Source organism: Protomyctophum bolini (genome assembly GCF_963924005.1).
Source record: "Protomyctophum bolini genome assembly, chromosome: 1".
NCBI lineage: Eukaryota > Metazoa > Chordata > Actinopteri > Myctophiformes > Myctophidae > Protomyctophum > Protomyctophum bolini.
Genome location: NC_137862.1, coordinates 27,682,292 through 27,695,856, shown reverse-complemented (window position 1 = coordinate 27,695,856; position 13,565 = coordinate 27,682,292). Strand labels below are relative to the sequence as shown.

The 13,565-nt window shown below is 42.7% G+C and overlaps 1 protein-coding gene and 1 long non-coding RNA gene across 2 annotated transcripts; one reads left to right on the top strand and one right to left on the bottom strand.

The window, feature by feature from the left end:
- Positions 1-364: 364 nt before the first annotated feature.
- Positions 365-1,078, top strand: LOC308319925 (phosphatidylinositol N-acetylglucosaminyltransferase subunit H-like; the record flags this gene model as incomplete). Its single annotated transcript, XM_080770157.1, has 1 exon — positions 365-1,078. One exon carries the CDS (start codon positions 365-367, stop codon positions 1,076-1,078), a length of 714 nt encoding a protein of 237 aa, XP_080626283.1.
- Positions 1,079-9,950: 8,872 nt separating this feature from the next.
- LOC308321717 lies at positions 9,951-12,573 on the bottom strand. The gene is made up of 2 exons (XR_013964660.1): positions 12,335-12,573; positions 9,951-10,976 (listed from the first exon to the last, which is right to left on the bottom strand). It is a non-coding gene; the product is annotated as an uncharacterized lncRNA (long non-coding RNA).
- Between the last annotated feature and the right edge of the window lie 992 nt (positions 12,574-13,565).

Below are 13,565 nucleotides of genomic sequence, written 5' to 3'. Positions count from 1 at the left end.
CCTATAAATACATAAATATAATGCACTACCACGTGTTCTTCTTGCTTACTGTAAATCGCTTTGGATTAAGAGCGTCTGCTATTAAAATGCCTAAATTGTATAATCCAGTGAGGTCCGTGTTGACACAATATAGTGGGTCTGTAACTCTCTTATTTTTACATTTGTCAGGTTTTTGAATAGAAAAAACTAGAATTGCAAATAAATATTACATCATTGTGTCGTAATTGTCTGCATCGTTGTGGGTACAAAAAGGAGAGCCGGACGATGGTCATTTGCCTCGCAATGCGTGTAGTGTTGATAATGATTGCAGAACTTAATGGTGAGAACAGCTTAAAACACCACCATAGGCTCCAGACGGTTCACGATGGACGAGGAGGTTTTCACCAACATTCATGGTAAAAGGATCTCTCTGGACCGTCGGAGTCACTCCACTTTCTGCAGAGAGTTCACTGTGAGTTCCCCCAAAAAGTCCATCACAAGGGCGATGGTCTCCACATGTTCCGTGTGGCTTCTGGCATTCCTGGCATGTGCGGTGTTCTTCACACAAATCACTGCGGTGCTGCCCAGTGCCACCCTGATCGCCCTGGCGGGATTGATGGTTTACTTCCACTTTGTGAAGATCGACCGCGAGTCCGTGCTGCTAATCGGCTCGCTGGGCGTTCAGCTTTCGCACAGCTACGCCTGTGGGCGGGAGAGCGTTGCTTTTGTTGAGATGAGCAAGATCAAGGACATCGTCATCAACGAAGCCATTTACATGCACCGAATCATCTACTATCTGTGCATATTGCTGAAGGACCCTGCAGACCCCAGTGGAGTGGCGGGTGTCGTCCCACTGTTTCAGAGCTCAAAGCCGAGGTTAAGCTGCTTGGAAAAAGTTTACAAAGGCTGTCAGGAGATCCTGTCTGATGATGGTACAATGCACAGACTAGCTGACACCGACTCGGGACTCCTGGATAGCCGCCCCGTCGTCCCAACACTTCAGAGGTCAAAGCCGAGGTTAAGCTGCTTAGAAAAAGTTTATCAAAGCTATCAGGAGATCCTGTCTGATGATGGTGCAACGCACGGACGAGCTAAGTGACAAAGAAAATAAGAAATTGTCATCACAATTTAATTGACACAACCTTGTTGCATGGGGGGAGGGCAAGACAGCCATGCAACAAGGTTGTGTCATCAAACCACGTGACTATCTCATTGGAAATGCATTGCGAGCCGTGCGACACACAGAAGACACAGGGCACAAGTGTCTCCTGCGTGTGTCTTATAGACGAATTCACGGAGGGTTGCCTGGGTGCGGCCATTACTGAGGTGTACCATTAAGCGCAGCAGCACTGATTAGCTACACCTGGCCTACGGAGCACATGCTCCATGGATTACACCTCAGTAATGGCTGCGTCCAGGGCACCCCTCTGTGAATTTGTCTATATGTGAATGAGGCCTCTTTCTCTCTCTCTCTCTCTCTCTCTCTCTCTCTCTCTCTCTCTCTCTCTCTCTCTCCATGCAGTGATATAGCCAGTAAGCTGTAGTACACATAGTATAAGTAGTATACTTTACATAAGCTGTATTAGTTTCTCCTGAGCAATTTTAATCCATCCAAGGGGTTTCTTTTTCATTATTACACCCATTACATCCTTATACATAAGAAGCCCCATTTCAGTTCACTGAGGGTAGTATTTGCATTTATCCACAGTATAACATAATGGAAATTGTACATGCACTTTAGCTTGTCGAGCGTGTTGCCAGTGGAGGAGATGTTTGTGCTTAGTTGACACATGCAAAAAAAATCATATTAACTAACCAACCTTTAACAATCGTGGTCACATTTATTTTAGCTGGACGTGTATCCTGTTGATCGAACATTTTGAAACCAAAGGGTAAATACTCCTTTTAGATATGCACAGGTTTGAACCCTTCTTGTGCGTGTGTGCGTGCGTGCGTGTGTGTGTACACTACAGATAATGCAAGGTATTGGTATTAAGCTGAAACCAATGTGACCTCACACCCGATGAACGATACAGTTCTGGTAATGAGTACATACAGTCAAAAGTACAGGTTGTCCTATAAGAACTTGAAGAGATGAATGGATGTTCAATAACCTTTTTTCTTTCCTTTTCTTTCAACTGAGTTTCCCAATTAACATGATTGAGTGTAATGGATGCACGGGAACATCATTTCATGCTCCAACTGGAAAATGTAGCCAACTGTAGAATGATGAAAGGGATAGAAATAGAGTCACAGTGGCCTAAAAGCTTTCAGAGAAAGTTCTACTGCTGATTGAAAGGCAGTGTAGTGATCTAGACCCAAGCTGGGATCAATAGAGCTGAGCTCGATCGGCAGAACTGTTGTGGCCGTGGGTTCTTGTCTGGGGCACAGCAGGCAGAGAGGGCTATATAAATATGAAAGCCTAGATACCGCATTGGCCGCCACAGTTCATTGGAGCGACCTGTCTCTGTGGCCGCCATATTGGAAGTGCAAGCCGAGCCTACTAATGCATGTATGTGCATTGAAGCAGATTAAAATCATCATAACTCCCTGAATTTTCTAAATCGACTTAACAAATGCCAGAGAGGGAGTTACGGATCCAGTATAGCCTTACATGGTTAAAATGCATAATTTTCATACCAAAATACTTTTAACATATCGAAGTAACAGTAGTCACAAAGTATTGTATAGTGTTGCACATGCTCAGTTGCCCTCTAGGCCGCACATGAAGCCTGTGGACATAGACATTCCATGCATAGATGTGCCACGCAATGGTAGGGCTCAGGCCTGCAATTTATAGTCTGGTTTTTTTAATTGTAAAATTAAGACACAAGTATTGACCATAATATAAAATGATGGCTGTTGAACACATCTTTGTTCTGAACCAGTCCCAAGCTGTACACAGACGTCTGTTTGTACAGCCCCAAGCTGCACACGAACTGACCATGTCTCTAGTGCCCTGTTAAAACTGCAGTAACAAGACCAATGTACTTCACAAATCCGAGTGTGGAGTTTGGCAGGTTCCAACTAACTAACTAGTTGCTGCATGGCTGCCTCTGCTATGAGCTTACACTTTCCAACATGACACCCGCAGATACATATACTGTAGTATCCATTGAAAAATATGAGATGCCTCATTGGTCGCTGCACTTTCGTTGGAGAGATCTGTCTCCAACGGCAGGAGGAAATAAAGCGGAATCTCGGAAGGCAAGTGCTGCTGGGAAAGAGCGAGTCGCATTCCGATTGGCCTACCAAACGTCCCCTTTCGTTATTCCGTTTTGCTTCTGCTATGCTTCGCAAGGAATCTCGGGGCAGCTTGCCAATGCAATCCAATCACGCATCGCCATCGCCTTCCGTTGAGATACAGACGCCCCAGAGCCGGAAGATGCGTCTACGTTTACATGTCTATGGTATGTATCCTTCCCCAAAGACTGTAATTGGACAGTTATGTGGGGTGGAGTAAGGATTGATAGTCTATGTGCTTTGATTGGCTGGCAAAGCGGGTGTGATGTACCCTCAAAACTGTCAAATGGGACACTTCATCAAACGTCCCCCTGCAGATCCTTTAACTGACCATTGGAGGCTGGTATAATTAAGATCAAACGGGCCAGTGGCTGACATTTTTATAGTACTTTCGTAGAAGCTTGGGGTGTGTATAGTTATCTTGTCCCAAGATCCACAGACTGTAACAGTTACAATGACTGGGTACGTTGCTCTCGCCAATGCAACCAGCGCACTCACAGACGCCTTCAACAATGTCCTCCAGCTCTGATACTGTTATAGAACATACATCCTTACAGAAAACGACGTTTGTGTCACTTGAATCACAAGAACAGCAGAGAAGGATCATGTGTGGAGTGTGGACTATGGACTGAGGCAGTGATTTAAACAGGAACGCAATTATTGGTATCATTACTGTGATTAACGTGCCGTTCACACAAAGCACTAACGATAAAGATAACTATAATAACTATATTGTTGTACATTGTATGCCATCCACTTGACTTACGGTTTTTTATAGTTTTTTTATAGTTCTAGTTCTCAGTGTGAATTAATTGCTCTAAGAGATGACCTACATATCCACTGAAGGGTAGGGGCCATTGAGGAGCGCTTCTTGGAATCTCTTCTAATTCCTACAAGTCACACAATAGGCAGAACCTTGTTTCACGTAGTTACATCAGTATTGTAAAGGACAGGCATTGATCTACAGAATTGTACAGGTGACAATGCTACGACAATGCCAGTAACATGTCAGGCGCGAATAAAGGAGTGCAATCATGTAGGCTACAGTATATGAAGTTAACTGGCTCACAGAATGGGTCCCATGTGCAGTCCATACATTACATTTATGTGAATGAATACATTTAACTGCTGCCTGGAGACCAATGAGGTATTTTCTTTGTTCTTTCAGTCCCTTTACTTTGTATGTTAATCAGCCACATGTCTGTGATTTATCTATAAACAATGACCACTCAGCCATACATTATCATTTACATGCAATCAGTGACAATATTTACAAAACATAAAATACATACAACACATAGAGGCTTCATCAACGCTCTGTGGCATATAGGCTACAGTAATTAATGCTGGTCCGCACACCACAGGTACGAGAAAGACGTTCGTTATTGAGAATTCTGACAACGTTTCGATCTATTTGATTTTCATCAGGTCATGTGGCTACGTTTTTGTATTGTCTTGTTTATGTGCTCTGTGTTGTTTTTCATGTGGGTGTTGAACAGACTGTGAAGACGAATATCCTTCGGGACAATAAAGATTATTATTATTACAGTAATGACACTTTTGGAGACGGCATTCCTGTGCACAGTTTGGAGCTGTGTGCTTCAGCATTTTTAATAAGTAAGCACACACCTGTCAGCTGCCGTGGCATTTTTCAAAGACTATGTTGCAGGCCTGCATATGACCTGTTCAAAACCAAAGGAATGCCACTATTAATCAGACATGACGAAGGCAACTCAAAAGGAAAATTGATGAACCACCAGTGCCTGATGGTCAACCAAATAATGGAATCATGTCCAGAAAAGATAGGTTTGGTTGTGGATATTTTGATTGGTACCAGACTTGAACTGAGTACACTATATCAAGCATATTTGAGGAGTGATTTTGGATTCCTTGGCAATATGTAATCCCTGACCGATCATGAAGCGTGTCACGCAGCAATCAGCTTACAAAATAAAAATACGGTAGGCCTACTCAAACATATAGGATGACTTTGCAGGGGGGGGAGCTTACCCAGTAAACCGTACAATAACACCAAACGATACAGATTGGAGTTACTGTATTTTTAAAAAAGTGTCTATACAGTGGTTCTAATAATATGTTTCGATACCATACATCACCAGTATGAATTTATTTCTCATGTACAGTTATGACATTTAGATAAAAGCCAAGACATCTTTTCAAAGCAGTTGCCCTTATAGGACAGTCATTTGATATGGGGGCCTATGCATGGCCTACCCTACATAAATCAATATTCATTTGGGGGTTGATAACAAAAACACTAACAAACAAACAAACCGGTGAAGCTGGGGACCGGCTTGGAAGAGCAAATGCCACTGACTTACTGACTCACACTCGCTCACTCATTCACTCACTCCTGATTCACTTACTGACTCACACTCGCTCACTCATTCACTCACTCCTGACTCACTTACTGACTCACACTCGCTCACTCATTCACTCACTCCTGCCCACATTGTTGACAATACTAAGGTTGTGGTCGTTGGCCATCAGTTCATTAATCCCTGGATCTGGTGGCCAAAAACTGTTTTACTATTTTAGTCAAGTAAAAAAAGCACACACACACGCACGCACGAACGCACACGCACGAACGCACACGCACATGTACGCACATGCACGCACACACACACACACACACACACACACACACACACACACACACACACACACACACACACACACACACACACACACACACACACACACACACACACACACTAAACATATGCCTATCAGATAGCAAAACTCACTCACAATGCTTCACAGGACATTTTATGTGGGCTAATTTGAGGTATAGGTTAAGGACACACACACACACACACACACACGCACACACACACACGTCCCATCAAGCTGTTGTATCAATTCCCTTCCTCCGCAGATGTTAATTGGTTGGTGAATTTCACCATCATACCTAATTGCTCTCGACGTGTTTATTTAACCAACCCTGATTAATTAGCCAAGTAGCCGGGGAGAAGACTGGTGGATTTGTGTTGTGTGTCATAACATCCCAGCTGTTGTTGTAAGCATGCAGGTCCATCCAGGACTACAGTATATAACCCTGGATGCTACATTATTTTAGCCCAGGTTGAAAACTTCCATCCCCCCTCCATCCCCATGGTCCTAAACTGATTTACTGCCGTCTGTGGAAGTTTCTCTAGAACAGTCTGCAGCCACTGTTAGAGGTTTTGAGCGTTTTTACGCTCAAAACTGAATATTTATTTCCGTGATGAACAAGAAAGAGTCTCTACTTCCAGTGGGGGTGAATAATGTGTCTGTGTCACTTCCGTTCTTTAGTTCAGCAGTTAAATATTGCTTGCCGTCTGGGAACAGACAGCGTCCCAGTGTTATGGCCAAGCGTGGACGTTCTTTCTGTAGCCTCCCTACCATCTTCTCTTTCTATCTCTTTATCTTCTATTTCTCTCTACGATCTTCTCTTTCTCCCAGGCAAGTCACTAAGCAAGTCACTATACTCCATAATCCTGAGCACAGCCTTGCACAAGCTCAGGCAAATCCGTCACATTTCCACAGGACACAATCTCCAAACTGGACAGACTGTCCTGCAAGGTTCTCAGCCTAGTCTCCAGGAACGTGTCCTCAAGGTACACACATCTGTGACTCGTTTTGATACAGAGACTGGGACAGTCATGGTGGCAAAACTAACTGATTTTTATTTTATCCAAAATGAGTTAATATAACCAGGCTGAAATAAAGGTCAGAGCTGAAATAGACATATAAATATGAAATAAATGCTTAAACAGGTGATAAATGGTGCATTTATATAGCGCATTCATCCAAGGCACTTTACATAGATTGTGTATTACATTCACCCATTCACACACATATTCATACACCGATAGCGGAAGAAACCATGCAAGTCACCAACCAGCACATTAGGAGCAATTAGATGACTTAACTCTGGATGATTAACTCTGGAGGAACCCGGTTTCGAACTGGCAACCTTGGGGTTCCCATCCGGCCACTCTATACCCCTGACCCACCGCCGCCACCACCGTGTAATGTTAGAGGCCACAGAAGTGAACCTTTCGAGCCCGTTTTCTCAACTCACTGTCGCAAGACATTACTCGCAAGACATTACTCTATAAGACATATCTCCAAAACTGGTGGGTCAAACTGAACTACAAATATGTCTCGGTCAGAAACTGTCACATTTGTTGAACTTCACTACTTTCAAGTGCTCACTGCGTTCGCAATAACGAGTGTGTGGCATCAATTGCCTCGATATGACAACGGCCCAGAGGGCCATTAATGGGTAGACCATTGTAGTCACCATGGAAGCGTTCCCGAGCCCTTGAACCTCACTTTGGCCCCGCATATCTCAGGGGCCACTCTGAGGCAGCTCTCTCCGTGGAGTATCTTTTGATAAAAGCCTCCATCCTGGGAAAATGAGACCAGGATAATTTATTTATTACAAAAACAAAATGTTAAGAATTTGTCAAACAGCGGTCAGTGGTGTCCTGAACGGAAGATAATCAAACCCTCTCCTCCACCATTAAGTTTGGGCAACACACATGGATCTGTGGCTCTGGACAACCAGATATCTCTGTATTTGTGAGGCCTCGACCTTTTATGCCCATATATGCAGATCGCTGATGTCATCAGTATATGCCCATATATGGGCATGCCCCTTTTTGTGCCATATGGAGCTGACTTAATTTGTTTCCACCTGATGCCATGACGACACATTGAGGTTACATACTCCATTGGGAACTCCTTATATGGTTATGGCTGAGTCATGGTGTCATGAGCGTCACACCAGAGGTCGATATTCGCCCGCCCGTCCTCCCTTAAGCCAATTAGAGTTTTCTGAAAAGCCTATAGGTGGATCTCAATTGCCGGTGCACACACTTACTAGGTAGATACTAGGTAGAATAGGGTGGTGACTGCACTGGCACTAACGGGGTTCTACACTGCGTAGGTGGCACACTGGTACACGTTATAGTGTACACTGTCGTTTGGGACACTGAGCTGGGCGGAGCCGAGTGGAGCTGGGCGGAGCCAAGCGGAGCTCAGATTTCTCGACTGGCAGCCATTACTGTTTTGTCCGCACTGACTGCAATGTTTTTAAAAGGTCTAGAAACTACTTTTTTAGCCCACGGAATTTACTTTCAAGTTATTTTTGGGTAGTATTTAGTTGTTTAAACTTCATATGTGTGGTCAATTAATCATAAAAGATCCTATTTAAAAATATCAAACAACGATGTCGGAGAATCCGAGAACCGTGTTGTCTCGCCTTGGGGGCTGCCAGCAGAGAGATGTACCCGTGTTTACCTCTCCTTTGTCGGCATAGGCCGAAGCAATTTCCCCTGTTTCTCCTACGGAACGAAATTATGACCCATGCCCGTCTATTGTGGATATTTACAGCCTACATGCAATTCGTTTCCAATTGTTTTATTTCCCCAAATGTCAAGTGCATTATAAATAACAGCTATTATATTATTGTTATTATTATTACGTCTAGTCTATGGTCGAATCTGATTTAACCTGAGTCCTGATTCCGTGCAAAGAGTTGCTGAAAGGAAGGATATAGGCTACCTGTAACCTGCATATATATATATATATATATATATAGCCTATTCACTTAATGATAAATGTTTTTACATTTGGATAGAATACAGACTATTGTCGCATCTGCTGTTTGATTTGTATTAGCAGGCACCGATCAATCACTGATCTACGCTATGAGCTTGTAGATCTTCTAAGTAAGTTCATGGTTAATTTGTGTATGCCTATACCTTTACAGCCAGCTAACAGCTAGTGCGTTTTCATATAGGCTAAGTTTATTGCTATAATGACATTTAACTTTGACAATATAGGTCTACTTTTACATTTAAAACAACCACATATAGGCCTATATAGCCTACTGTAAAGTGAGTATAAACTGTTAATTCAACTGAGAGAAATTCATTAATCAGAATGCTACTCTTAATCAGTTAATCACATTTGCATTTACATGAATGAAAAGGTTAAACCAGGCCAACTCTCAGCTCCAAATGGATAGGCTACATTTATCACAATATTATTTTACTGTGTAATCTAACACAAATCTTACAAATGCTGTCACTCAGTTATTTAATTTAGGCAGAAAATATATCACTGAATAGTGTATGCAATTAATGCATTCAAAAGAGCTGAAATGTTTTATGGACCCTAGTGATTATTTAATAATAATAAAACTGTATTTGTATAGCACCTTTCATGACATGAAATGCAGCTCAAAGTGCTTTACAGAGCAATGGAGAAAAAAAGAAGAAAAGCAAGGCAACGACATTAAAAAACAAGTAGTAATGCAATGCAATACAGTGAGGACATGAATAACAAAAAATAAAAGATCAATTAAAAGCAATGTTGTAGAAGTGGGTCTTGAGCTGTGCTTTAAAAATGTCTACAGAGGCTGCCTGTCGAAGGTACAGTACAGTTCCATGCCGACGGCCCGTAGAAGCAAAAAGCTGCTTCCCCGTATTTTTTAGTTGCCATTTTTTTTAGGCAAAGCGAGCAGGCCAGCAGTGGAAGACCTTAGGGGGGCGGTTTGGGACATATTTAGGAAGGCAGTCATGTAGGTAGGAAGGTGCGAGACCATTGAGAGCTTTATACACAAGTAAAATAATTTTAAAATCAATCCTAAAAACAACCAGTGGAAGCCAGTGCATGTGAAGCCAAAACTGGAGTAAAATGTTCTCTCATCTTAGTTCTAGTTAAAACTCTGGCTGCTGCATTTTGGACAAGTTGTAATCTGTCAGTTGTTTTCTTAGGCAGTCCTGAAAGAAGTGCATTGCAGTATAAATCAAGCAGAGAAAAAACAAAGGCGTGGATTAGCGTTTTCGCATCGTCCAAAGACAAATAGGCTCTGATTCGTGCAATATTTCTAAGGTGAAAAAAGGCAATCTGGGTAACATGATTAATGTGTTTGTGTGTTTAAGTTGTTTCGCCATACCCATTTATTTTGCCATAAATCAGATAGCTTTAAGGTACGGCCATGACAGCAATGGTAGGAAAAAATATATATAATATTAATCATATTCGGATATTCGGTTTTCGGGGGGCCAACTGTTTCCTATATTCGGTATTCACTGCAGTTTCGGCCAAGAATTTCCCTTTCGGTGCATATTGTATGAGTACCGGTATGTAAATAGTTCAATTCAACTTTGTAAATACAAAATGTATTTATTGTTATTTTGTCTTCAGTATAAAAATGAATGAACATTGAACAAGGATACCGTATCTCAGACTCAATCATGTAAAAAATAACGTCAAAATCAAGTCATTCCAGTAGAAAATTAACACAAATACATAAATAAAAAGTACATTCATTGAACATTAAACACAAACAAATAGATTGCACTGAACTGAAAATAGATTGCACTGAACATGAACATTACACATTGCAGAGAGAGGATGAACTGGCTGTTCTCTAGAGTCTCTACTACATTTAAATGTAAACTACTACTACTACTACTACTACTACTACTACTACTACTACTACTCTCCCCCTCTTCTTCGGGCCAGCCTGCACATTGGGCCCTGGTGTTCCTGACCCTGCTCCAGACCCCAGTGCAGCTGTACCACTATGGTCTGGTATGGCCTCGGCTAGGCCTGGTGGTGCTGTAGGCCAGCAGTCCGGCTCCGCTCCAGAGACTTCCAGACATGGCAGTCTCACGTGGTGGTGCTGCTGTAGGCCCGCCGCTGCAGGCCACCTCCTCACCCGTCTTTGGATCCTAAGGCAGTGGAAAATGAAGGTTTCAGAACCACTGGCTTAACAGGTTATTTGTATGGCAGTAGTGCTACAACTCAGAATTCCCTTATTGTTAAAAAAAAGGCTTTTGTGCTTGGGTAATATGTTCTGTTGTGGTCCAATGATGACTTTACAACAGGTTGCCAGGTTGTATTCTATTGCTAGTTTGATCACTTTCACCTTAAAATAACATGAATTAATAAATGACTGAAAATAGCCAATCTACAAGCTCAGAAGTCACAACATGTCGCACTGCAACGTGTTGGGAGCTTGTATATCTTCTATTTTTGGTGTGGACTTTTCTAGTCCTCTATAGCAGTGCTTCCCAAACTTTTTCATGTCAAGGACCCCCAAAATGATACTAATTATCCTGCGTACCCCCATTAGAAAAGATATGCCAGGGACAGACCCCCCCATAAAAATGTTTTTACAGATCTAGCAGTGATTTTCAAACAGTTTCATTTCAAGGGACCCCCAGTTTGACCTGAATTAGGCTATGAACCCCCATAATGGCATTTCTATCTCTGGGACCCCAATGTATATTGTAAAATCAGAGTGTACAAATGGAACGGGGTTCAACTAAGAGATTGTACCATTTATACAATCTATCTCTGAGTAATAATAACAATATAATAGCGGTTATTTATAATGCACTTGACATTTGGGGAAATAAAACAATTAGAAACGAATTGCATGTAGCCTAGGCTAGTAGGCTGTACATATCTACAACGGATCATTCATATCATACAGCGGTGAATTGCTTCGGGCTACGCCGAAAAAGGGTAGTTCTCACACGGGTACATCTCGTCTGTGGCCGCCCCAATGCGAGACGACAGTCACGACACGGTCCTCGAATTCTCCGACATGATTGATTATAATCTAATATAATGATTAATTGACCACATATATGAAGTTTAAACAACTAAATACTCCGCGAAAATAACTTGAAAGTAAATTCCGTGGCCTGTGTGTGACAAGTTTTAAGAGGGCTTAAAAACCACAACAGTAATGGCTGCCAGTGGATCTTTTTTATTTGGCTCAGTCTGTCATGAATACATTTGATAGCATAAACAACTAACTAAATACTATCCCAAAGATATTAAAATATTAAAATTCGTCGTGACAACAACGCATGTTTAGTTTTGCTGCCTGTTGGGGAAATGCACCGAGGGACTAACGCGATAGCATTACTTCAAAATCTCCGACGACAACATTTCTTATTTTCTTTATTTGGCTCTGTCATGATACATTTTATAGCTTAAACAACTAAATACTATCCCAAAACATATTACAATTACCTTCCGTGACACAACAACACTTTTAAAAGAGTATAAAACTTACTAGTTTCGGACATTTTTTTCCCTGCGAGGGCTGTCTGCTGGCTGCTGGAAGAAAAGGGAAAGATCCATGGGGTTGCGCAGTACGGCTGCGCCGTGGCGATATACCCTGCATGGCTCAGGGTACATCCGAGCTGGACTTTGAAAGCAGGCTCGCACGGGGGAGAATAGTGCGGTGCCCTGTGTAGTGTCAGCGCCTGTCTTTTTGTGGTCTGTGGATTGGGAAGTACTGTCGCGCACCGTTGTGACGTCACACACGCCAAAATACACCCTGTCCAGTGTCCACGCTCCGGTTTGAGATTCACCTTATGTTTCTATGTCAGTGGTGGTGCTCAACCATTTTCATGTCAAGGACCCCCATCTGCAAATATGTTGTCCTAGGGACCACCCCCCCCCCCCCCCCCCCAGAAGCAAAGATTTTAGTTGAAAACGTTCACTCTGAAAGAATGAATATTCAATGATTTGCGACACATTTTCACAATTTTTCCCAAAAATAGCTACAAGTTCGTAGCGTGGCACTCTCGGTGCCGCGCTACAAACTTGTAGATCTGCTATGTTTCAATAGCTAAAGTATAATGCTTAGTTAAAACACCAAAAGGGTTTCCTGTCCTGAATGGGTTACACCAATTTTAATATAGGATTGTAATTTGAGAGTACAAACATTGCCATTAACTCATATAAAAAGGGAAGTAGATTTCCCAGAGGTGCTGCAGCTACACGGGGTCCATTTCACACCTGGTCTGACAGGCAGCTCTGCTGCTGCTGCCGTAGGCCTGTGGGTCTTTTTAATCCCACCGCATGCATGGATCTCTATAGCGGGGCGGCTGTGTTCACTCATACCGATGGATGGCTGGATGGATCAGTCAATATTAGCTGTGTGGAAAACATAGAGTGGACAGAAGAAGTGATGAGTGTGCTTCATGCCTTCTCACTGTGCGCGCGCGCGTGTGTGTGTGTGTGTGTGTGTGTGAGAGTATGGCGCTCCATTCGTGTGTGTGTGTGTGTGTGTGTGCGTGTGAGAGTATGGCGCTCCATGTGTGTGTGTGTGTGTGTGTGTGTGTGTGTGTGTGTGTGTGTGTGTGTGTGCGCGTGCGTGACAAGGGTGACTGCCCCTCAAAGGGGTTGTATCCCGTATGGGTTGTATCCCGTATGGGATACAACCTGGGTTTTGAATCCTGGGCATTATATTAGGTTGGCCCTTAACCCTGCCTCCTATATTACTATAGCGACAGTGA